Raw genomic sequence first — 27,752 nt, forward strand, 5'->3', positions numbered from 1 at the left:
TAATATCATATTGTCTCTTTATACTTTCTATTTCTATTTTAAATCAATTTCAAATTATTGTTATTCTATGTATAGCCGTGTTTTGTTGTGTAACTTGTCAGTCACATTTTTGTCACTCGATGTTAACATTTTATTTTTTTCTTTGAAATAAATAGACATATTTTTTAAATTAATTTTACCATCATCGTTTAAGTTGTCTGAAATTAACAACTATCCCGTTTCAACTCTTCGTGTAAGGTTATAATCTGAATACTGAGATTTTGGAACAATTTAGTTTAAATTTGTTTTTTGCAAATCGAAATAGTAAATTCGAATAATTTTGTAAACCTGACTATTAAATATCGTGTTTATAATATTAATATTTACGAGTGGAAATTGTAAACAAGGTGCCTTTTTAATAAAACCGGCGTGCCATGAGATAATGTCTCGAAAGAGGTCTCGGCTTGCACACGAAGAGGAAATGAGCTCAAAGCTATTGGAGGCAGGAAGTGGGGAGGTAGCAAATGGAGGTTCCAGTCTTGAAAGAAGCAGCCAAACATCTTCAGACTTAACACAGGTTAGAAATATTTGTAATATTAATAAATTATATACAGGACTATAACAATAAATAATAAGATGAGTATTAGAGTTTACTGACATTATTATTACTTAAAGAAATTAGCGATATATTAACTATTTTCTCTAATTTTAATTAGCATTGATAAAAACTATGTTTACATGTTACAGTTTCAAGTACTTTTGGATTGGTTAATATAAATCGTACTATAAAATATATGTTATTTTATATATTTGTGTTTTTGTAATGACTTAAAATTGAATGATACAATTTTTTGTGCATATTGATCTCCTTTTAAAGTTAGTCAAAACTTTAAATTGTTATATTATGTGCTAAATTGGTTTATTTCATACCAATTACCAGTAAAAATAATTCATAAAACAAAGAATACACCACATTTTCATACTTTCATTGCAAAAAGAATTATCAAAGAATCCTGCATTGTATTTGAAATTTCAAGTCTATAACTCATCGGTAAGTTATTTTAGAAATCAATTCCACAGTCTCAGATGCTGCCTAAGGTGACTGTATGATTAAAAACATGTTAAAAAGGATTTGTATGAGATATTTTGAATAATTGTGTTTTCAATTTTAATACTATATGCTATCTTTAACAGCACAATGTTACATCTGAATAATACTATAATGAAATTAGTATTAACATTGCCCTAGTTCAATACTCCAGTTTGTAATTTGTATAGGTTTGTTTTATATATATATCATTAACAATTTATGTGTTACAAGGAGAGCTATAAATAATATTTAAGTTGCACAATTTAATTTAATTATGAATATTCAAATAATTAGTTAGCATTAAATAATATTACAGTTTATTATATATATTACTAAATATAGTAAAAATTGCAGAATCTATGATATATACAATTTTAAGTTCAGTGATATTACACAGCTTTTCGTACCATATACACAATGCACCGAACCAACAAATGGGACCAGCGTAAACAAAAGTATACACAACTACCTACATGGACCAGAGCCTTTAAATTAAGCAATCCTACTAAGTATAAAAATCCTCTAAAATAAACTATTAATCTCTGTAAACAGACAAACAATATTTCCTGATTTATTAATGATAAGAATTTAGGTGAAGAAGACATAATGTGGAAATTATACTTTTCTCGCATTGCTTAAATGAAGTATTATTTGACATTATACTTAGCTCCATATTACTAATTGAGTTATTAAAGTTTAAATTAATTAAAACAAATATAATGCTTATTAATTACAACGCATTATAAACTTTAAAATATCTCGTGCACGATAGTAAAAAAAAAATAATGCAAAAGTTTGGGCGCGTCGCCAAGTATGTGGCGTGGCGTGATCACTGACCATGCCACAGTTTGTATACTTGTACGCAATAGTATTACGTGAATCGTACGGCTTGAGATAAATTGATCTACTATACTGTATCATGAAGTCGCAAATACTAAACTACTAAACTCAACAAATGCAACAGCATCTCGTATATATATAATGTAAAAAGTTTTATAGATTTGTACTTCCGATAAGTACCCTAATGAGGCGAAACGCGGCAAGTGCGTTTTTTGTAATTTTAAGATCCCGTTTTCATGTCTTGATCCGGATCAAAGACAAAATAGCAATAATAATATATAATTTATAATAGACGCATGTAAATGTATTCAAATGTAAATATATTCTTTAAAATAGTTACCACTTCATTAATCATAGCTGGTAATGCCAAGCAACACCTTCGTTTTTATCCGGCCGCTACTATACATAGTAGTACACGTGTGCCCTACTCCGATTGTCATATTCTTTCTTTCCGAGAATTAGTATTTAATACGGGACGGAATTATAATGTTTAAAAGGAAATTAGGTTTAGTAGCTAAAAATACTATAATTTATTTGGACCAGTGTAATTTTTTTTGCTGTTAATGTTCGTTGCATATAGTAGTTATCATAACAGTATCCATATCCGAGTTTTCAATATATACTTATTATTTATATTTTTAAGAGTTTGTTGTGACTCTATCTGTAATTAAAATCATTTTTGCTTTTAAATTTCGAATATTATAAATAATTTAAAACAGTCTACTGTAGATTCGATTAGACATCTACAGTTATTTGCATCAAGTATATTAACACATAATATTAAATACATCTTGTGCAATGTAATATTATAAATGTCAAAGTACCTCCGTCGTTCTGTCTGTCTGTCACGGCCAAACCACTCGACAGAATTTGATTAAATTTGAACTAGAACATGCTTGAACCCTAAGAAAAGCACACAGGTTACTTTTTTATACCTAACACCTGACGACTAACTCAAAAAAATTAACGAAGCCGCGAGCGACATTTAGTATAGAATAAAATTTCCAATTGGCATGTTAATTCCGACACGTGCATTTTTGAAATGAAAAATATAAAGACATAACTTAAAAGATTTCATAGTTTTCCGTTGTTATCAACTTTAGCCTGTGTCGTTGACGGTAATAAATCTCACTTAAATGAAACAATTTTTATTGGTTCTACTCATTCTTGTCTTGAACATGGACTGTGTTACATTTTATAACACTTGCAGAAATAAAAGACAAAAATAAAAGTAAGTTTTGTCTAATAATAATATATTAGGCAGTTGATCAATAACATTTTTAAGGCTACGCAGTATGCTATGCTTACGCAGCTGTAAGAGAGGTACAATGCAGATGGCAGTAGAGGATAAATTTGCTCACAATACGATATTCTAAAATATGATCATCCAGCGATATTGTCTGCTTTTAAACAGTTCTTCTTTCTTTGAATTATTAAGTGGAAAAATATCTTATTCATTAGTTATGTGCTGTCCTGATGCATACAAAAATAACCTGTGTTTTTTTGTTTACGAAATATATCTGTTTTTTTTTTAAATTATTAATTTCAAATAAATGCATGTCCAAATAAATAGGAACCTGAAAGTAGCTTAACAAAAAAAACAACGCAGTAAATTATTGTTATTGTCATTACATAGTATAAAACAAAGTCGCTTACCGCTGTCTGTCCCTATGTATGCTTAGATCTTTAAAATTACATAAGGGATTTTGATGCGGTTTTTTTTAATAGATAGATTGATTCAAGGGTACGGTAGCGAAACACTGATAATTTTAAAGGTGATGTCGTAAATAAACACATTTTTACACGAGAAAGAACAAAATAATGTACTATATAGTATTGTTCATTTTCGAAGCGATTTTAAGCAATACCGCATTAATCCTTATCCAATTAAGTACCTTAAATAGATTGTGAATTTAACATACTTAGATCAATATGGCTCTTTAAAGCATGTAATATGAATATTTTCGAAGATATTACAGGTTCAAAACGTAGGGACATAGCGGTTTGTATTGTCTAATGACTGAAAAACTGTGATCGTGAAACTTTGCACCCGTGCGAAGCCGGGGCAGGTCGCTAGTTATTTATAATTTAAATTTTAGTAGTTTTTTAAATCTGCGTGGAAAATCCAGAACGCAGACCGAGTTTATTGATTTTTCTTTGCTCTCTCATCTGCCAGTTTCGTGTACTAGTTTCAACCTCTAATTTTTGTTTTGTTTCATAATTTTGTCAGATTTTCACCTTTTTTTAAACGATTAAAATACAATTTTATTAAAAAAAAACAAGTGATACTTACATAATATACATATTAAGAAAATAAAATAACACCCATAAAGGCTTAAGGCAGTATTTTAGACGAATACATATTAATTTGTACCTCTAATTAATATTTGTAATTGTAAGTAAATTTATGAATTAATGTTTTAATTTTCATGAAACATGCGAAGGCATAAAATAGGTCGACATCGTTGTGTTAGGTTCTGTATGTAGAACCTAAGTATGGCGGTGGCGAATTCGTCACGTTCGTAATAAATGTATTCATAGAGGTCGTAAGTCTTTTGTTTTCTTTGTAACTTAAACTTAGTATATAGTAGTAGAATGTGTTAGTCGAATTTAAAGTATAATGGAAATAGTTTTACATCCAAAAGGGCAAACTCAAATGAAAATATACATTATGTAAACCTTCTAAAAAATTAAATGTTTGTTCTGTATGGGTTTGCTTAACCATTCATCTGATTTTGATGAAACTTTGGCGAGTTATTCTCTGCACGCTAACTTAGCTGTTCGTGTTTACAATGTCAACTATCTACATAAACCCAATTCTATCTGTGAGAACTTGGGACGGGTAGCTAGTTATAAATAAATAAAACAGTACCAGTGCCACAGCATAATCGGCTTCCAAACCCAATTTAACTAGATATCACGTCACGTACCCAAGTACTTTTTTTATGATGCTAAATTTAACTCTTTCCTTTGAAATACAATTTCTCTATTCTATTTTTAATATATTTGTTCGATTTTCAATTATTGGAAGTGTTGGCATAACACGCATAGCATATTAAAATTTTCTTGGCAATAACAATTCGGTCAGTGTGTTATTCGTTTTTTTTTCTAAATTACTTTAACATCTGTACTAAAAAGAGTTAAGATGATGGTTTATTAAGGTAGTTATACTATTTTTTTTATTAAATCTACTAAAATGTATATCTATTATAAATCATAAGTTTATCAAGTATATACTTTTTTGGAACCTAAAAATGGGTTTCGATACTCAGTGATTTAATGTGCCACGTCATGCCAGCTCGCTTCCGTGAGCGCGTAAACGACTCATTTATCTCTTCCAAATTAGATTTACCGAAAGTCGATGACTTACAATCCCTATATTTCTAGCGATGTTAAGATGCAATCATGCTACATATATGGTCCATAAAGGTAGATTAAATATGATACGTTAAGAAAACATTATTTAAAACCAAGAGGTCGAAATCTGTTTTTTGGTTATTATGTTATCATACACGCTATTTTGTTAAATTATGATGAGAAAATTATGTTTACTCACTTAACCAACCGCAAAGATTTTTTGTATCAATAGAAAAAAACTTGAGCTAGGATTTTTAAAGTAATTTGGCCATGTTATCTGAAAAATAGTTTGGGAATCCCTGGTTGGTCTCATGTCGATTCCTTACTGCGCAAAGGAGGGGAAAACCGACACAATCAATTTCACAAATAAACATTGTTATAAGACATAACAATGTTTAGCAACAATAGTTTTAATTTATATCTATCTTATTATGAAAGTCTTAAAAACAATTTGAATAGGTACTCCTTGTTACAACATATATTTTTATCTTTATCATATTGTTGTCGACCTGAGCAACGTTAGGTGACGGGTTAGGTGTGGCTCACAGTTAGGTTGTAAGTTTTCTAATATTTCCTCGTAAAAATATACAAGTCATGCTAACAGTGTGAAAATAAATTTATGAGTTGAGTGATGTATGAGTATGAGTATAATACGGGATTACCTTACTATTTCATCATGGCAATCAACGAACACTGCATATTTTATTGAAATTATGTTTTAATTTTTAAAAGTTCGCCTACAAGATGTTTTATTTTATAAATATACAAGCTGTCCGTCCCGACTTCGTCCGAGTGAAATAAGAATTTTATGTAATACCCGGTCGTAGCGCCAGTAGTAGGTCCCATCTTAACCAACCAGGGGTTTAGAAACACACAAAAAATAACCGAAATCGGTTCGACTGTTTTTGAGTTTAATTACACGTACAGAAGTTTTTATTAATATGAACATTATATATATATAAAAGCAACGCCGCTTGAGTAGCTTTCTCACCTCTGGTGTTTGCTGATGTGGACGAGTATTAGAGTAATCAATAAAAAAAAAAAGGAAACAGAACGTTATTTATTTTCGTTCTTGTTAACGTTTAGAACAATGGATAGATATGATTACGAAGGATTGGTCGAACAGTGGTATTAAAATATTAAAAATCTAAAAAAGTAGAGCATGTGTACAATCCCATAGAAGGTCGGTGTTTACATGGTCGTTTCTAACGGATCCGTCGCTGCTGGAGGTTACGTTAACACTGTATTTAAATAATAATAATTGTAATAAAATATAATGAAATAATATTTTCATGAATTTGACAATGGGTTTTTAGATTCTCATCTTTTTTAATTCTGTCAAGACTTTAACGAGTAATCATAAAGTCTTAATCGAATTAATGACAATGTAATTGTTGTTTGTTATTCAAAGTATTAAATCCCGTGACCGTAAAAAATATAATTCCTTTAAATTCGAGATATTAAAAGCTCATTTTTGGGCCGGTATGTGTAAAGTTAAAGAATCTAAGATCTTTCAATTAATATTTATTAATACAATTCAATTAAAAAAAGTCTTGATTAAATCTCGTAGCTCAATTTAAAACCAGTTTGACCCAACTGAATGCACACACTTTGAGTGCTGGTGATAATGAAAGTATGCAAAGTTTTATAATACTTATTTTTTACTATCAATACAGGAAAATGAATGACTATTATGCTCACTATTTTAATCACGATTCTCACGGATTATTTAATCGATTTTATACTTTGTCATGGCACAACTATTGACATGTTTAATTGAATCACAGGTTATGCAAATAAACATTATATAATATACTATAATAATATTTTTATCTTTTTGATCACATCGTCAATTGAGTTTCGCAGCATTCGCTTTACTAAATGCAAATCTTCTAGAATTGCACGTACGTCCTATGATTCGACTAATGATGAATGTGTGACTAGTGTAGTTTTCAATATTGTACGCCTCACATTTTTAACACCTAATATTTCTTACATTTCAATGATCTAGAGCTCTAGGCGTATGTATATGAAGCATTGTTTTCTTGTTAACGTTATTATCACAATCGTTACATATATATTTAATATTAACGATAAAAGTTTTTCTTGTATTAAATATTTATTTTTAAATGTCGAATTTTTAACATAAACTACAATTTCTTAACCATTAACGTTTATTTTAAACTATTTCTTATGTTTAGTCAGTCTAGTTATACAATCAAATTGTCAACACTTAACACAACTCAATTTGTCATCAAATCATCTGATCCTTCAAGAATATGATAAGAACATAATTAGGCATGTAATATAAGATCATCTCCCGCTCTGAAGACAATGTCAAATTAGGTTCCTTCAAGTCAACGATGCTTGTAAAATCTTTTCACTCCAGTTAAAGATTCCTACAATACACAAATTGATAGTTTTATAAGATCGCTTGATAAGGCACGTAAAAAATTAAGAGGCAACGTCAAGACATGGTATTCGAACTGAGATATGATGACATTTGAGCGAGGACAGCCGGAGCCTCCAGTGAATGTGCTCGTGGCGCATCGCGTGTCTGACAAACCTCCACGTCGGCGTCGCGCCACCGCCGACGTCCCTCTCGTCCCCCCACTCCTCGCCCGCCGACGCCCTCCAACCTATACATTCCTCGCTCACTTCTTACTTCAAATCTACTCGCGGCTCAAGCTCAACTAACCTATAGTTAGTAGCTTCCAATCCGTCGTGGGGAACGTGCGCGTGTTGTTTGAAAAATCTCTGTTACATGACCAGCGGTTTTCTGTCATTATTATCGAACACGCTTGAATTCGGAAAAAATATTGACACAATTGTACTTTTATTTAAAAAACAGTTCACTTAAACCTTTCGTACTCTTGCCAACGATGCGAGAACTGTTAAGTGAATATTTGTGTTAGCAAAAATTATATTGTGCCCTATTTAGTAAAGAAAGTTGGACAAACAGTTGATAATGTCAGCGTTAACAATGACCACGACATTGACCAATGGTCACCACAATGGGAAACTGGAGACCGGTCTCAATGGTTATCGAAAAAACGGATACGTTAAACCCGAAATATTAGACAGTAGTGTGAGTACAAATAATATATATTTACTTAAATATTATAAAATAGAGCTATTAAAAATGTTGATCATAGACCATATGTTTCTTAATGACTATAATAGATTATGTTTTATGACAACATTGATAAGATTTTCTTCGAAGGCTACCGGGACTTTCCCGTGATGCTTAAAATTAAAATAAGAACACAGAAATAAAATCAAAGGTTGTAATAATTAAAATCACAAAATTTAAAGTCCATTAAAAAATCCTCAGTTGTTAGTCAAGCACGTTGTGATGATGTAACTGCAGTGAATAAAATGTTTATATATTTAATTTATTTATTTAAGTGAGACGTTTTCCCTCATGAATGGGTGAAAGCGTTTTGCATAGTAGTGTGTGAGCCGGCATAGAAAGTTCTGTTTGATACACTATGATATCCAAAGTAAAATTAACGATTGTCTAACGCAAAAAAAAAATCCAAGTAAATTATTAAACAAATCGCTGAATCACTTTTGAGTACTCCGAATATAAATGGTCACTGTTTGGCTATAAAGTATTTCCTTTCTTCGTTTCGATTTGTTAATTCTATGGAATAAAAAAAAACTAGTATCTACACATTATTTAAACTAAAAGCAGCTCACATATTTATTGTAATATTAAATAATATGTACAAATGTGTTGAGATGTTTGATATAATCTGTGTGTATATATATATATTTTAACAACGATGGAACTTTACGTGAAACAAAGTTCACTTACCTTGACCTTAGCAATGGTCCCAAATTGACGTTACATGATCCAACGTATTATTATTGCATATTCATGACGTAATTGACGTATTTGTGAGATAAGTTTATATTTTTTATCGTTTCACCTGACAGGGCCTTAAGGCCGTCTTATGATAACATTTTCCGTTTACGTAATTATTGCCATCATTATTTGATAATGAGACAACAAACATCATAAACTTTTTAAGTGTCTTGACATAAATCACCTAAGCTTAACATATTAGCGAGAACAATTGGTGCCAATTTAGTAATTGTAAATAATCATTTATCATAATATGACAGGTATAAAATACTTATCCTTTTTAGCATGCATCAGAAAGAGATAGAAATATATTTAGTCCTTACATATGCCTGACTGAATCGGTACAAGTATCACCGATTGCTCGCGAATTCAATAACAATATATGCATCTTAGCTTGCGTCAGTTCGTTGCAATTTGCATTGTATGCAGACAATGATCGGCCTTTTGAGTATTCGATTTATACGTCGACTATTTACATACCTTAATTATAACGAATATTTGCATGTGGTCGCTCGCAGGGATTTACGTAAATATATAATGAAATAATAAATATTTCTTTATACCTTTTGGCATTGGCTAACTGCGAAAACTTCTAAACCAATATACCTACATAAAACTTATACCAGATTATGCAGCGTGTTTCGGAAAGGTCTGCCGACGGTTTGCTTGTATCATATAAATACCAATGTATACTTTTATGTTACTTCGTAAAAACGATCGGTTTTAAGCGTTCATTTGTAATTTTCTCATTCCCGATCTGTCAACGCAACCAAAACTATATCACAGATTCACGAAAACTTTGTAGTTTCTAACTATCTTCTGTTTACAGATATTTAAAATACAGAAAATTCTGGGACAAAATAAACTTTTATTGTTTCATTTTAATGTTCGGAGCGCTCCATTTGCATTTTGTTTTATTACCTGAAAGGTAAAATCGTGCAAAACCTCAGCTTTACCCATCCGGTAACCCCGTAATAAACCTCTATATACACCTCAGTGTAACTGTAAGTGATAATTTAATTATAATTAGCATTTTATCGAAATACCAAACTACTTATTATGAAAAAACTTTAGTTGTAACGCGCTAAAAGTGTCAATCTCTCTATTAACGGGAGTAGAAAAAAGTGAGTAAGCAGTGATTTATTGCAGACGACTAAACGAGGAAGCTAAAAACATGTCGCGTGAATAGTGCTTTCGTATTGCTTATTATTGAATTTACATCCCTGTTTACTTGGACTCTAATGTAATTGAACCGGATTCCCCCGTAGGTTCTTGACCTGTTCAGCTGATAGTATTTGAAAAAAAAACATCCCGATAAACTTTTGACCACGAATTTGCCGTCTGATTACTTAAGAACAGTTCTTAATTAGAACGTATTTATCGAGAACGAACCTTCAATGTTGCGTTTTTGACTGCAATATTAATAGATTTCAACCTGCAATTATTTGTTCCATTATTTACCATCCAAAATGCCACTAAAAGTAGTAGCTCACAAGAATAACTAAAGCATACGTAGAGCATTGTAGTACTTTAACAAAACCTTTGATGAGGGACAAGTTGATACTCACTATGTGCCATACGTAATATTTTAATACGAATTCCTGAAACAATAAGCGTCAATTTAGCGTTTTATAGTAAACTGTCTTTTATACTATTAATGTATTACATAATGTCAGAAATACTATTTACTCACTGTTCAAATTACCTAGTCATTCTGTTAATTGAATTTGTTTTAAAAAAAATGACATTTAGAATTTAATTATATTACTTAACGTAGTGTAATAATTTTATTATATATAAATTGATGGATAACATTATGCACATAACTATTCCCATCAATCAAAACATCTCATTAAAATATACTTTATTTAATTACGCACTCTTACAAGGATTTTTGAATCGTTGATTTACAAGGTTAAATTCATTGTAAACTTTATATATCTAATATATTCTTGAAAGGAATTGTTGAAAATAAACAATTTTTGTCAATTTCATCATCATCATTCATTCTATAATTTTCAACTATTAAATAATTAGTTAAATTAAGCAGTAGCTTATCAAGGTGCAGATCACGATTCTCTGGAATCTCAGATTGGGATGATGCACCAACCTTAGTAGCAGTAGTTCAGCATTCAAGTGACAATATGTAAAAGTAACAATATAATGAAAAACAAATACAACTTGAATTTTAATACAACGAAGCGATTAATGTAAAATTAAAAATGTATTTGAATTCGTTGTTTCTCCGCTACAGTTTTCTAACCACAATTCTCTTAAATGTCAGCCACTAGAATTGAATGAGCGCTTTCAAATTTCTCAAGCAACGTTGTATAGAACATTGTAGTTACCTTTATTATATTACATATATACTGTAGCCTCTTAGTCTGAGTATTTTATACGTCTTATATTTGAAATCACATGGCGTGTTCGATATTTTGTTTCAATGAGTATGTTGCCAGATTATATGTAACGTAATTAACGTTGATTCATGTGATGTTTATTCGTTTATTGTTTACAAACATGGCTTACTCGTGTTCAATATTTAGTTCACTAATCTTTCCCTGTTTACTTTCCAACACGCATGTTTTGAGCCTCAAAGCCCGCCTTAAAAAATCGTTTTTCGTGGTACTCCTCAGCTCCTAAGGGTAACTATGACTATAAATATCTTCAGCAAACTGGTTATTTTTATTGAAAATTAAAAATACTTAAGCGAATTACAGGAACGCTTAACGAAAGTTGTTTACTTGGTGCTTTGTGTAAGCCGGTCTGAGGAGATACTACTCGCTCATTCTGCATACTACCGTTAAGCAGTAAAACTTGGTATTGTGTTCCGGTTTGGTGAAGGATGCGTGTGCCAGTGTAAATATAGGCACAAGTGACATAATATCCCAGTTCCCAACGTTGGTGACGCATTGGCGCGGAATGGTTAAAATTTCTTTCGGCGCCAATGTCTATCGGGAATGACTACTAACCATCAGGTGGCCCATTATCCTGTTCGCCCAACGTATAAAAAGTTTACATATTTTTCAAATCACACGAACTATACAGATTTATTTATTATATATATTGAAGCATGTCACTTGCTCGTATATTAATACAAGTCTCGCCCCGCCGAGATATTTATATTTACAACTCGCAATTAAGATTGAAAATATTGATAATTGACAATTATTGTTGTTGTAACTATTAATCATAACGTAATCTACTTTTATTCAAAAATGTCATTTTAATTATTTAATCAATAATGCAGAGGAAATATGTTTTTAATTTTGTTTTAATTGTATTATTTTGAACGTGAATGGGTGTGTCAGAAACCTACCGTGTTGAAGATCTTTGTAATCGCTGACTCAATGTATTGCGTCACCAAACGAACTGTAAACAATTTAGTACAAATATTTTATAAAGGCTGCTTCACGTGGTTATCCCTACATTGAACCCTTTCTAAACTACTTCGCTCCCATGTGTAATAGGTGTTTTATATAATATTACAAGTTTTATACATATATCTTATAAACTTTCTCAGTAAATAGATCTAAATCTACAGATGGATTCGTAATTTCGCGCATACGTATTATCTCTCCAGCTATAATATGTGTTTAATCAAATTTCTTATTTTTTTTCTAGAATTTTAGTTTAACTGTACCACGGAGGTGCATTTAAAAATGTATCAATATACGTGTATAATTTCGACATCAAGTGATCACGTGTAAAACTGTCGCGATAATCTTGTTCATACTATAAATATAATTTACGATAAGTCGAGATTAGAAAGTTATCCTTCCTTATCCTTATTTATTGCAGTCAATTGCAATTAATTGATGAGTTAAAATTTTATTATTCGTTTTTAATAATTAAATTCACAATACTCATTTTAAAATAAATAAACAATAATTTAATCACTTGGCTGTATGGACATTTACCCTAGCCATTAAAACTAATTTATTGTCGGAAACATTCCTAAAAGATTTATGGACGGTTATTTAAAAAAGGGTATGTTGTATATAAAATTGACAAAATTGTATGATTAAAAGTATAATGACGTAAACTATGAACACAAATAATGTTCATGATAACACAGTGGTTGTTGCTCGGATATAAACCTTTACTTAAGATCTCCATTATTTTATATTCACTGGGCTCTCATTTGCAATAGCCGTAACAAAAATAATAAAGAAAAATACGCGCAGCTCGACATTGCATTAGCGGACGTGTCATTAATTTGGGAAACACCTCATGTTGTTTATCCAATGTATTTACTTTTACACGAAAATTATTAGTCATAATCTGCGTGTGTCACAGCGCGTTTGGATATCTTTTAATAGACTGCACGTAATTGAGGGTAATTAGTTGATAAGGTGGATGGATACGCTAGCCAGATCTCTGTGAACTCAAAACGGGACGTATATACAGATAATAAAACTAGTTGGTTGCACGAATGAACGTTGTATAACGGATAAATTGTTACACAGCTATTTATCTCTTTCTATCATTGGGAATTATCATTCGAAAAAAGAAGACATGCATTATGAATGTACAATAATTATTTCATTTTCTTATCGAGAACATTTTTTAATATATCCTAGAAATTAAAACTTATTATAAAATATAGTTAACTATTACATTTATTATACATCCTTTAATAAGACTTTTAAGACTATATATAGTTTACAATCCACTACATTCTATAACATTTGTTTTTAACATTAAGTTAATATTGCAATTTTAAACGCATCGAACAATCTCCTACGTGTCTTTTTCATCCTACGTGATATTGGATAAAAATTGCCTACAAGCAATTCTCTGTTATTGAGACGTACATATATCTTATATTACATAGTGTTTGTAACGGGGCTTTATTTAAAAAGAAATATGTGTGACTTTCGTTCGTGTCGGAGCAGTAAACGTTGTGCATCAAGTTCCGTATTTTGTTTCTCAAACACTCGTAATATTCCCTTCCAATTAATATGTAGGCACTTGTTAGCCGTGGAGAGAACCTAGAATATTTCTTTTGTTCGTATACAGTTGAGCTATTGAGACTAGGGTCTCTAAACAACTTGTCCCCACCCTAACATGTGTGCTAATCCGCGGGCTGAAACTAGTATGTTATGAGTCAATTTCAAAGACGGGACCGTCTTGTCTCGACGTGTGGTTACATTAGGTATGGAGCAATGCCGACGGGCAGCCAGTGATCGGTAGAGCGGATGGTCGAGTCAGATAATAAACGTGATATGGACCCGTCGATCCTCTACGTCACATCACGCCACTTCATTATCGCAACATAATCGGTACTGAACCTTGACACCGTAACATGTGAATCACTCGATCTCCCATTATTTAGCAACAGGTTCAATATAATATTCGTAATTTATTTGTTTGTAATAAATATTGAGAAAAACGTGCTTTATAAATAGTAAATATTAAACTAAATAATTAAATTTTATATCCGCACCTAGTACATTTAATATAATGCCTGCACATAATTCACAACGAACGATAATTTCGAGTTATCTGCTAACGTTATTTGTAACGGTAAATTATTTGATTTCATTATAAATAAAAATGAATGTTCGTGTGCTCATTGTGCGTTCCTAAACTTTTTGTCCGGCTGTGACGATACTTTGGTCAAGTATTCTGCGAACGCCAGCAAATGCCCTGGACTTTTTTTCTTTGTATGTTTGTTCTTGAGTATTTATAAACGTTATATGTAGACTCGTCTACCAGCAAAGTCGGGTCTATAATAAATCAACAAACAATAATCCATATACTTTAGCAAAAACCTACCATTAGCTTAATGTAACGGCGATCTATTCATTATACACCATGAATGACGCCTGATTGCGAATGCTCCAACTGCGCACAAATATGGCGCTGACGTAATATGTCGGGTAAAACCTGAATTATATATGCTAGAAGGAAGCCAAAATAAAGGAATATGTTTTTATTTTATTTATTATAGAATCATTTGACTTATAATTCTTTGATTATAACGACATGAAGTTCAGGATTTCAGGTCAAAAGTAAACATTTAATTTCGTTGCAATTACAAATAACAATTAGTTATTTTACAATATTGTATATTGCATCATTCTCCTAACATTTTCGAGTATGAGTTTTATGAATAATAATAGTAATTAGTATAGTGGCTTTCTCAGTTAGAGCAAACAAAGAAAACGTCTCCCTATATTCTATATCTATACATAAACATAATAAAATTGGAGTATCTATTTGTAATATTAAAATAACCGCTTTTTACTAAATGCATATGTATATTTACACGGTACATATACCAAAATAACATCTTTTTCAAATTTTGTCTGTCTGTCTGTTTGGCCCGACTGTAATCTCTGAAATGGCTGGGCCGATTATGATGGGACTTTCACTGACAGATAGTTGATGTAATAAGGTGTAACTAAGGCTACAACAATAACTTTTTTATTAAATTCAAACGCGCACGAAGTCGCGGGCACATCTATTCTACTGATATAAATGTACCTATATATAATTATGGTATAATAATTACGATGAACGATGTACCTACAGGTACATAATAACATATTTTGTAGTATCATGGTACATTTGGATACATAAATACAAATAATTATTTAAATTCCATAATAATTATAAGCGTATAATTGATAATTTCTTTAAAACTAGTAACGGACTCGGTTTTAATTTTCCAAATCATTAAATAATTATTAGTAGTTTATACTTTTACAATTAAATACCGTGTAATGCAGAAAACTTGGCATTGTATTTTGCCGTTTTTATTTTCAACAAATAGCTCTACTAAAACAAATAAATCTTTTCCTCCAACGCATTGCGTCAGACGAACAAGGAAATGACGTTTATGAAATAAAAGTGTTTAAGAAAGCTAAGAAAAATATTACAACGGACATAAAATATTTTTTATACAAACAATAAGATAGATAATTTGTATTACGCATGGATTACGTTACTCAAAAACCTTTGCTTAAAAAAAGAAAATACATTTGTTATAATTCAGATTATATTATATTTCCTGAACACATACAAGTGTTCAAACGTATTGCAAAGAAATAGTATGTTTTAACATTAAGGGTTTTCTTTCCTTTTCAGTCACTCCGGATGGCAGCGCCCTTCAGTACCGATCCGGAAGCAGTAGCAGAAAGAGAAAGAATTTCATATGGTCGCATTCCTAGAGCCGTGGCGATTTCTGGTACGGCGTCTCGCAAAGTGCGGGTATATTCGGACGGCATATATGATATGTTCCACCAGGGCCACGCACGACAACTACAGCAAGCGAAGACTGTCTTCCCAAATGTATATCTTATTGTTGGAGGTGAGTTGAAAACATGGAACTAAATTTTCCTTATGATTTCATATTCATTCATAAAATAATCGAAATGTCTTTACTCTAGTGGTAATGAAGCGATTGTCCTTGTCGATTACGTCGTATATGACGTCACTAGAATTGTAATACGGTAGACGATGACAGTCAAGTGTGTAGTATGTCATAATAATTTTAAATAAATAATTCTCAATAACTCAGCGGTATACGAATAATATGGCGAGTTCTTTTGTCACCCCTTTAACGTACCCTCTTAAAGCCGTAACGCTAATGAAAGGGGAAATTTGAGTCACCTTAAAATTAAGTGTTCCGGATATTCATTTAGAAGATGACATTACACAAGTTTATAATGAACTAGTTATCGTCTGCGGCTTCCCTCGCGTTTTAGTATAGATAAGTCATTGCTCATATCATAAATCATTTGTTTCGACGAAGTCAGTTTAAGTTAGAATTTTCAATATGGATTTTTAGGTTAACTAATAAAACTGTGTTGTGGAACTCTTTTGAACTCTTAAACTCTTGAATAAACTCAAGCGATATGAGTGCGTTAATATTAAAATTAACTCGGCGCGCCCACATTAGAATTTAAATTATATTTATTTGTAACTGTTTCTAAGGATTTTGAATATACATTAATATACAGATTAGACAAAATTTTTAGACCATTTGTCGTTGAGCCAGTAATTGAGATGCAACAATGCATTTTTATTTAAAAACGTTCGATGTCGCGCCGTCAGAGACCAATTTGGTAAAAAAATAAACTTTTATTTAACTTTTGTCGTTTATTATGCTATTTATTTCACTTAATCACTTTGAGCTATATTGGATATTGAAATTCATTTTGATTGAGTTTTTGTCACGTATTCTTAAGAACTAGTAAACTCGAAAGTATGCGCGAACACAGCTAGCGTCTCGTATTTCCATTAGAAGGCAAAGCGATACGACCGGAGCCAGATAAGCTCTAGGCACGATAGTGTTCTGTAACTGTAAAGGTAAATTTCTGGTATTTGAACCTAGGGCACGGAATCTGCATCCTTGTCTATACTAATATTACAAATGCGAAAGTAACTCTGTCTATCTGTTGCTTTTTCACAGCCAAACCTCTGAACCGAATTTGATGAAATTTGATAAAAAACGAGCTTGAATTTCAAGGAAGGACATTCTATGCGTAATACCAACGACCAATCCCTAAACGCGAACAACTTAAAAGGTTTAAAATATTGCTTAATTTTACCAAAACAATTATTCAAAACAGCTTAAGGTATCTCTTTTTGACAATCGTTGGCTTATTGAGAATGATCTAATGACCAAAATTTCGTTAGTTTTATTTTCGCTAGTATTTTATCTTGCTTAAATTTTGATAAAAACATCATATCTTCAAATATCTAATTTGTTTTTTGATTACTAACATAACATTAACAAGATAAAAGTAATTTCAAGTGTATTGAAATGAGTTTTGATGCTAAGAATTCGGAATTTAGTTACGTTAATAGATAAAATTAGCATATTAATAAATTATATTTAAAATCTGTACTAGTTGTAAGAATTGAATAGAGACGTAGAGTGTCAACCCACGGGTATCGATTAAGGGAATATTTGTTTGTCGCATCAACCAAACGAACACTTAAGCACGTCAACTATCTAGAACCCGTATGATGGCGGATGATAATCAATCCACTAGCGAAAGTGGCTGTAAAATTTCATGCAATGTCATTCTGTTTGAACTCAATTCGTATTTCACTCGTGAAACATTGAAAACCGACTTACGTTGATACACTATTGTGATGCATGCAGCACATATATTTAAATATTATAATTAATTATTAAGCTCCATGTCGCATATAGCTTTCTTCCTTTTGACTTTATGTTCTGAGTTACAAGTTGTTTATGGAGTTAATTAAAAGCGTGTGGATTAGCCTTTTCAAAGTAATAGAAGAACTACGCGTATATTTATATATGTACAATATGTATACTTCTTCAGGACAATATATTTTTAATTATATTGTAAACTATGATAGAATCTCAAAAAACACGATTTTATGTAACGTTGCCCTAAGGAGAAACGACTACGAAAGCATATTTAACTCTTTTGTGTTGAAACAGTTGCTATGCAAAATAAAACTGGTTTCACATTGTTCAGAGAACAAGAGCTGAAAACCAGTATTTCAGGACAGGTATTTCTACTGCTGGTATGCATTAACAAGTTTTTGATATTATTGCGTATCCATATCCATTCTCCGTCGCGCAAGATTAGATGTTTACAAAGTAATTTTATGTACTTACTCATTTATTAGATTGATATTGTTCTTAAGTGAAGAAGATATATTGATATTAAAAAAAACGCGACATAATGACCTATTCGAATGAATAAATTAATTAACTTTGTAAAAAATATCGGCGCATATTACGTTGCTGACCGTACAATCAACCTATGGACTCATCGATCGTACGATTTTAATTACACACGCAAACCATGACTATCTCTGAAGTGGTGATTGCGATTATGAGTAGTGTGTGATTATCGCGAGTCTCCAACCTTGCTCGCCAGATAACCACCGACACGAGACGTCTTAACGGCCCTGAAATAATACGTGAGACTGAAGCGAGTTGTACTGAAACGCGATACTATCACTTTATTCTAACCCTGAGAAAATTTTGAAATCGAGAATTCCAGCGAAAAAGTTGTAAAATGTGTTTGGCGGAAAGTGTCATGATTTACATACATTTAGTTTTATTTATTTTTTTGTTCGAAATGTTTTGATTAGGTAATTTTAAATGAAAAATATTAACGTCCAATAACAACATAATATTATAGACTACGATTACGTAAGTCTAACACGTGTCAAATCTGTATGTAATAAAAAAATATACATAATATTACATTAGTTAGATATAAGAATTTCTGAGTACCTATTTCTCAATAAAAGTAATTAAAAAAACCCGAGCAAGGTATCGTTTTAAATAAAAAAGTCTTAAACAAGTTTCACGTTACCCGTTTAACCATATTAAATACCACATTCGGGACACTACTAAGAATTCACCGCTTCCCCCTACGATGACGAAATTCATTTAAGACGTTTATATTTAAAAAATACATTAATTTTCTACGTTGCCGTGCTAGCCGGTGTGATTGGCTGAAGATTATTCTGATTATTGCGAAATTCATTTTTCAACTCGCACGTTTTTTAATACGCCTTATCAAATGCCGTATAAAAACAATAACGCGATGTATCTGTTTCAGTAATGTGATCACACAACATGCATGTGCTTTCGATATATATAATATTATCCAATATAAATGTTGTGAAAATTGAATTGTAACATTAAAAATAATGCAATCTGACCTTGACTGAACTAAATTTTTTTAGTAATAGCTAGAACGACGAAGGCCCAAATGGGTTCGTATCGTCACCAGTTAGTCGACCGTTAAACAATTTTTGTTGAGTTTGAGGACGATGTAGATGAGTGGGAAAATTTTATTCAATTTCTAGAGAATATACAGCATTATAATCAAATGTTTTGCTTTCCCCTTTTAACTCCTACGGTACACTTAAAAGAATATATGCTATTGACTTTGCTCGATTGTGCGTTACCGATAAATATGCTGCGCGGAAACCTCACCACCACCTTTTAATTTTTGGGGAGGAATAGGAAATGTCGTTTATGATGTAAGTTAACTTATATATATTTTTAAAGTATTTCCGGTAACAATTACCAAGAAAAAACGAATCAGTGACACTCAAACGAAGCCGTTTCACGTATATCCGCACCTTGATTTTATACATCAGTTTATTTCATTTTTAAAAGCTTTCTGTAGAATTCGCATTTTTACCAAAGATCTTGAATTTTTTAATAAAATTAAATTCGATTTTATTAAAAATGTTTAAATAATAACTGCGTAATCAGTTAAGTAAGTCGTAAAATAATCCAGATTAATTGAGAAACAGTTTAGTTAAAACTAGGTCAGAGAAACTCCTTATGATATCTTATCAACGTTTGCTTTTGCATGTCTTAATTAGCTATTTCATTAAGACATCGGCTGTAAGTAAAGGTACACCTTAATTATTCCGTTGAAGTGACTATATTATGATGATCGTTTATACTTTAAATTATGGTTTTAATTATAATCCTGTGAAAGTATTCCATTTAGAATAAAAAGTCCGATGTGCAAATAGGCTTCGGGCTGGTGGTGGGTAAATTTGCCCGCATACATTAGCAATTTAAAAAGTAGGAAGTATTCAATAAACATTTTAAAATATAACTCGTATGCACAAGAATCCTGGCACATCAAGAATCGACTATCAAGCTTTTTTGCCATTCTATAAATATATCATTGTTATCAAAATAAAGTTGTATTGTATTAATGATTCTCTAAGAAGGGTGATTATACTATGTGCGCGCTCACATAGCTCGATTTCATGTTTATTTATCTTTATTTAGTTGGTTCGCGGACTGGCAGATATACCTAACAGTTAGTGGTCACCAATACCCAAATACATTGGTGCAGTAAGAAATTTTAGCAATTGCTTACGCCGCCAATACACCGCCGACCATGGGAACTAAGATGTTATATCCCTCGTGTCTGTAGTTATACAAACTCACTCAACCTTCAAACCGAAACACAAAAACACTAAGTATTGATGTTTGGCGACAGAATATGTTGGAATGTATGGTAGAATTATTGGGTGTTACCTTCACAATGAAGCTCGCACAAAGCCTAACCAACAAGTAAACGTGTACAATTGTAGGTACATGCCTCGCGTGATGTACCTCGAGACTGGCTAAATGACTCGCTAACAAACTAATATTAGTTCGGACATTTACATATGGCCGACATTAAAATTTAACCAAAGTATTTTGTATATAATTTGAAAATTCCTATAATTTTTATATAAAAATCCAATACAAGACATTAATTCTCAGTTTACCGGCACAAAAGGTGCACTAGTAAACTAAGAATTGGTTACAAAATTTGTACCCAAGAAATTTAATTATACTGATATATACATAATGTTTAATTCTATATGTAAATCCGCATACATATATTATTAAACCACGGTAGTAAGCGGGTATTTTCGCGGATAATGGATAATTGTCGTGCATTTTTATTATTAAATGGCGGGTCATTATATTATTCGAAAGGTATTATACAAGGACACAAGGAATATGCACATATAACAAGTTATCGAGATAAATAAAAAACCTTTTTAAATACTTGCTTGTATTTAATTCAGGCTCAATACAATGTTACAAATATTTTATTTTTGTAACTATTATCATTTTTATTTTCTAATTATTACTCCTACAATATAACAATATACTACTATTAAAATTGCAAATATCGATATTAATAATACGATACTAAAATGTTCGATACGTGATTCTCAGTATTAGATATAAAATTAAGATATTATTAATGAATATATAAAAATGACTTTATTTTTAATATTGTTTTTTTTTTTTTTAGTATGCAGTGACCAACTTACACACAGCCGGAAGGGGCGCACGGTGATGACGGAAGATGAAAGGTACGAGGCCGTCAGACACTGCAGATATGTTGACGAGGTAAATAGAAAACAAGAAATATCACTTCTCATACCTGTATCTAAAATGATAAATGAAGAACCAACTTTGAAACTTAACCGTTCTGGCGCTAAAACATGTCCGTGATAAAAAAAACAGTTGTATAGAAAATGTACATGTTAACACCATGACTCTAATTCTGGCCTCAATACAACTAAATATATAGACTAGGTCAGTTAAAATCTATTTTCAAGTGAACGTATTCGATTATTTTTTTCCGTATTTTATTTATTCCATTTAGGTAATAGGTATTTCGATTTATATTTTTTTATGACGCAGGATTATTATCAAAACCGTGCTTCACTTGTCACGTTATAATAACACGAAATTTAGTGTATAGTCTTAGACATCATACAATAGCAAAGGCCAATTATAGTTTAATTGTAATGTCATTAGTAAAATTAATATATCATGGTTTTAGTAATAATTCTGCGACACAAAATTTTCCATTAAATGACTCGAGTTGCCGTTAGTAATATAAGTATAAACACGCATTAGTTTTCATTCATCGAATAGAAGATATTTTTTTTTAATGTCATAATATTTCTTAAATCACATATGTCTCACAAATACGTTCAGACATACTTATATTAATATGTTGATATATTTTTATTTTAGGTTGTTCGAGACGCGCCTTGGGAGTACGATGAGGAATTCTTAGAAAAGCACAAGATTGACTTCTTGGCGCACGATGACATCCCATACACGACGGAAGACTGCGAGGACACTTACGCGATGATTAAAGCAAAGGACATGTTCGTAGCTACCGAAAGGACGGAGGGTGAGTCAAATAATAATAACACTACCCAACAGACAATACGAATAGAAAATGTACGGTTAATAATTGCATTTCGATGATTCTAACGGTGAACCCCGACATGTCAACGTCTTAGCCGAAGTCTTGGCTCCCATTTTTATATCGATGACGACCCGAGTTGCCGTGTTGTTGTTTATCGTTTGTGGTATACGTCGTTATTTAACGTCGTCGTAATTGGACGTTAATTTATAACGAAATATATTGTAAACAATAACACTCTGTTCTAACGCTACAAGGCCGCCAGCTACCGCTACAAATAATGGCGTGCGTGGAAACAAAATAATGTACCTTTTGTAGGCTACTTACGTATTTAGTTTACGTAAATGATCCGTTGGATAGGAAATTTTATGTAAGAGAATAATTTTACGTACTTTATTTACCACTTGGATTATTTAAATGTCTCGATAGAGTGTCGATCGTTGAGAACGCGGCGACAAACTCTTGGCCTCTAAGTATACTGAATAGTAAGTATGTAAGTGGGATTAAGTTTCGCGAGTGTCAAGCGTAGGTGTCGTGCACATTAATATTCAGTTGGCTCGTTTGGTTGAGTCCTCTTGTAGTGCGACCCTCTAACTACCTAGACAAATAAAATAAAATTGTATTAGTTGCCGTCCTTACTTACTCGGGTGATATAGGATGATCGTTTTTTTTTTAATTGTTAATAAAATATATAGTCCCGAAACCGGTGGGTGGATCAGGAATCTAGTAAAATACATAGTTATTGTGTATTTACTTTTATATATGACCGTCATTATTTTTACATTACATCTTTGATTGCAAGTAACGATTCATTCCTTAGATAAATCAATTTGACCGTTTGTAGTTATTTATGGCTGTTCTCAGCCTTAATCAGCTTCGGGTCAATCTGATAGTGAATGTTACGACCTATTGTTACTTAACTTTCTAAACAAAACAGTTTAAAATAAATTATCGCTTTATATAACTACAATACATATTGCTGACCTTCATATCTAACCAGCAACATACGACATGTAATACAAGTAACTCATTCTTATTATAAACTAGTCGTCGCCCGCGCCTTCGCTCGCGCTATAGGGGTTGGTCAGGAATTAAGCATAAAAAATAGCCTAAAAAATATGTCCTTCCTTGGAGTTTAAGCTTTTTCATAACAAATTCTTATCAATGGTTTTGCTCGGATAGAGCAACAGACAGACAGATGAGAGTTACTTTCTCATTTGTGTTAATATATAGTTTATATTGTAAATGATGAAATCTACATATTATGTTTGATGTAATCTGTCATATCCATTAACATGTAATTGTGCGATTATGACCAAATCTCCTTCTAATACAGAATAAGAGCTCTGTATTAATAATCATAATTCAGAAAGAGTTTAATACAATTATTTAAAATATACGACAAAGTATCCTGGTGCTCATAAATAAGGCAACTGACAGCAACGCACGACGTGACCATCATACCGTGACCCGTCATTGAATACAATGCACGTAACATAATACCTAATATAATGTAAGGGATATTGTTTGACAGGCGTGTCGACGTCGGACATCGTGGCGCGGATAGTACGCGACTATGACATCTACGTGCGACGAAATCTCGCCCGCGGCTACTCTGCGAAGGAGCTCAACGTGTCTTTCCTCAATGAAAAGAAATTCCGATTGCAAAACAAGATGGACGAACTCAAAGACAAGGGAAAGAAAGTGAGTGTACGGTATTTGAGTTAAATAACCTTGAAAAATTCTGACAAATGTATAAATTAACACTTGTAGCCAGTAAAGTTAGTGCTCAGTCTGTTTGTTACTCATTTATTATTTGTAGGTGCTGTGTATCGATCTTGAATTTTTTATACTAATACATTAGTTCAAGTCTATATTCGTATCAAAATGTGCAAATGAACGTACAAATAAATGACTAACGTCGTTCTAACGTCTTTAACGTAAATTTTATATTTAAAGAAGTATAATATACATACATACAGTGTAATCTTAATATAAAGTAAATCAATGTAACGATTTCCGCGATTTATTCCACTGGATTCCCCTAGACCTGCCCCTAAGTGTTAATACAAAATATACATTACGGATATATTCTATTAAAAATCTCTATATATATCGAGTATAATTTACTCTGTTTCACGATTTTTGTCGACATTACAATTTTAAATAGAGTATCCTAAATATTATAAACATTACAGTGTTTTCATTACAATCAATATTACTTTTCTCGTGGAAATCTTTCGTTGTGTTCGTAAGTTCGTATTGTTGAAGTCAATGCAGGGCCGGACCGTAAGTTTAGGGGGCCTTGGGCTAAGACTACTTAGGGGCCCTAACCTAAGACATATCTGAACATAAACTTGAAACCGTCCGACCTGTTAGATAGAGTTGTATAGGCGATAATGCGAAAGTTATGGAATCTTTCGCATTATCCTCTATTTTTGACTTTGAATTGACTTAGTTGGGCCCCCTTGAATCCACGGGGCCCTGGGCTGAAGACCAAAAAGCCATATGCTAGATATGGCCCTGAGTCAATGAACGAATTTACTTAACCTGATAAAACGATTCTTAGACCAACCGAATATTTACAAAACAAACTTCGTAATAACGCATTACTAGATATAACGAATATTTTATAATCCCATGTTGTTTGTTAAATCGCGGGTCACTATACAAAAACACCAAGTATACATATAGCATAACCTTGTTAGAAGTATTTCATTTCAGAATATTTTTGTGTCACCGAAGAGAAGAATTTGATGACCAAAGAGCTATTTGATATACAATATTGCAGTTGTGATACATTGCATTATAATATCGATCCGTCTATATTGAACGATTTTTTGCAGGTGATGACGAACATAGGCGAGAAGCGAGTGGACATCTTAACGAAGTGGGAGGAGAAGTCTCGCGAGTTGATCGACGCATTCCTTCTACTATTCGGTCCGGACGGACGGCTTTCAAATATCTGGAATGAGTCAAAGGGCCGACTCATGCAGGCGCTCAGCCAACCCCCCTCGCCGCGCTCCTCTCCGCCGCCCAGTGAAAACGGCGACCCGCCCTCGCCCTCACCCACACACAGGTCGATACTAATTAATTATTGACCAAACTAAGTTTGTTTTATAATAATACTACTTTTAACTATGCTTAATAAAACAAATAATAGTTTAGTAATATAAAAAAGTAAATTAACCAAGACTGGAAACTTAAACACACTTACAACACCCAATGGGCCAATTTGTTCGATTCTCAAAGGCTTTAAAAAAACACATAGTAGCAACAAGCCCATTTTTTAAAGAAATGTGTCTGCGGCACTTATTTATTTGTGTTAAATATTTTTCAAGGTTTTTATTAAATTTATGTTGTTACAGAGGGTCGGCGTCTCCACCACCCCCCAAGTCTCGTCGCTGCGACGCCCTCTGGGAGCAACAAGCAGGTAACTGGGTAATTATTTGTTTGTAGCTTTTTCTAGCTTACAACTTATACCAAACACTATATAAACAAACACGCTATTGCTTCTTTATGTTGCACTATTTTTTTTTGCCTAATTCTTATATTACGTAATAGTCGTGTACAAAAAAATAGGTGTAGTAAAAACAAAAGTATTTTTCAATTTATAATAGATTATACATAATTAGATTATAGTAGGTGTGCTCTTGAATTTATATATATGTATTGTCTAGTGTTAATAGTATATAATTTCAGAGAATTTGTTATATGAGTATTTGTTTGCGAACACAAAAAAAAATGCTAAACCACATAAGTGTTATTTAAGTAACCCAAGTAACACATTATAGATTTGAATAACGATTGAAATAAAAGTATTTATAAATTAGCCATTCTATGGAAGTTTATTGTTATACAAAATATCCTAAATATATACTTTAGATAAAATGTCACTATTCTGTCAAATTAACAAGATTGAAAGGGAACGACATTCAAGGGGAAATCTAACACAATATTTTCTTATTGTTCTGTAATTATTTAATATATAAAATAAAATGCATATATGTCCCTACATGAAGTAAATTTGTTGTTGCAGATGGATCGAGCTCTGACGGTGCTGGGGAATCGGAAGAGGCCGTACAACGCCAGTTGACAGACGACGGTTCCGATGATAGCGACGAAGAATACCAGGACACCAGCCCGTATCTATAGGAGTCTCCACACAACACTGATATTATATGGAAATGTGTCATAGTATTTTTATACGATGTGCAACGTCCATACTACATCGAAAAGTTAACGACGTGATAATAACGCCGCGAGCGTTGTTATAAGCTGTTCAGTTGATGTATTTAATTATTATTAAAAAGTATGTCACGGCTTAAAATTGTGTGTCTGTTGTCTGGATAAATGAATGAATGTATTTAATCCTATTAGTTTTAATCATATTATTATTTATATTTGTTTATTGTAAATTTATCTCATTTAGAATGGATTGCAGAATATCTGCAATATTTATTAGCACCGAAAATACACCAGGTGCAGAAAGTATCACAGATATTATTTGTATAGTACTTTTTGACATTTGATTAAAGAGGTGCTTATATTATAAACCGTTTTTTTATTCGCCTTGTGTTGCAATGAAAAAAGTGATATTACAAAAAAATTGTTGATAAGATTATTTTTATTTAAAGACAAAGTATTTTTACGTGGTATATCTTTAAATACAATTTACAACGATCAGCATACCGTTTTGGAAGAAAACATTTTTGTTTTAGGTCTTTTTAAAAATCGGAATTTTATTGTAAGTTAAAAGAATCAAAATATCTATTTGTTTAAAAAGTTAATAGCCCATTACAGGTTTTATTCATTACGAGTCTTCAGTAAAAAATAAACGGAACCGAATATCAGGTAGGATTATATTACTGTGCATGTAGAATGCCTCGAAGTGTTGACCGTTAACGTC

At 31.9% G+C, this 27,752-nt stretch overlaps 1 protein-coding gene across 3 annotated transcripts; it reads left to right on the top strand.

Moving 5' to 3' along the window:
* Positions 1-193: 193 nt before the first annotated feature.
* On the top strand, positions 194-27,399 carry LOC113392454 (choline-phosphate cytidylyltransferase A-like). 3 transcript variants are annotated; one of them, XM_026628899.2, is made up of 8 exons: positions 194-556; positions 16,233-16,455; positions 21,932-22,029; positions 22,666-22,828; positions 24,378-24,547; positions 25,690-25,922; positions 26,212-26,284; positions 26,883-27,399. In XM_026628899.2, exons 1-8 carry the CDS (start codon positions 422-424, stop codon positions 26,937-26,939), a joined length of 1,152 nt encoding a protein of 383 aa, XP_026484684.1. In that variant the 5' UTR covers positions 194-421; the 3' UTR covers positions 26,940-27,399. The 3 variants fall into 3 exon arrangements, with proteins under 3 accessions (XP_026484684.1, XP_026484682.1, XP_026484683.1); XM_026628897.2 differs by having other exon boundaries at positions 197-556; positions 26,212-26,276; XM_026628898.2 differs by lacking the exon at positions 194-556 and adding an exon at positions 7,932-8,354 and having other exon boundaries at positions 26,212-26,276.
* The last annotated feature ends 353 nt before the right edge of the window (positions 27,400-27,752 follow it).

This window comes from Vanessa tameamea, chromosome 5 (assembly GCF_037043105.1).
Source record: "Vanessa tameamea isolate UH-Manoa-2023 chromosome 5, ilVanTame1 primary haplotype, whole genome shotgun sequence".
NCBI classification, from domain to species: Eukaryota; Metazoa; Arthropoda; class Insecta; order Lepidoptera; family Nymphalidae; genus Vanessa; species Vanessa tameamea.

Coding starts and splice junctions, on each gene's coding strand:
- LOC113392454 (XM_026628897.2), top strand. CDS start 422: ATGTCTCGAAAGAGGTCTCGGCTTGCACACGAAGAGGAAATGAGCTCA. Junction 16,456..21,931: donor TGTATATCTTATTGTTGGAG/GTGAGTTGAAAA, acceptor TTTTTTTTTTAG/TATGCAGTGACCAACTTACA. Junction 22,829..24,377: donor AGCTACCGAAAGGACGGAGG/GTGAGTCAAATA, acceptor ATTGTTTGACAG/GCGTGTCGACGTCGGACATC.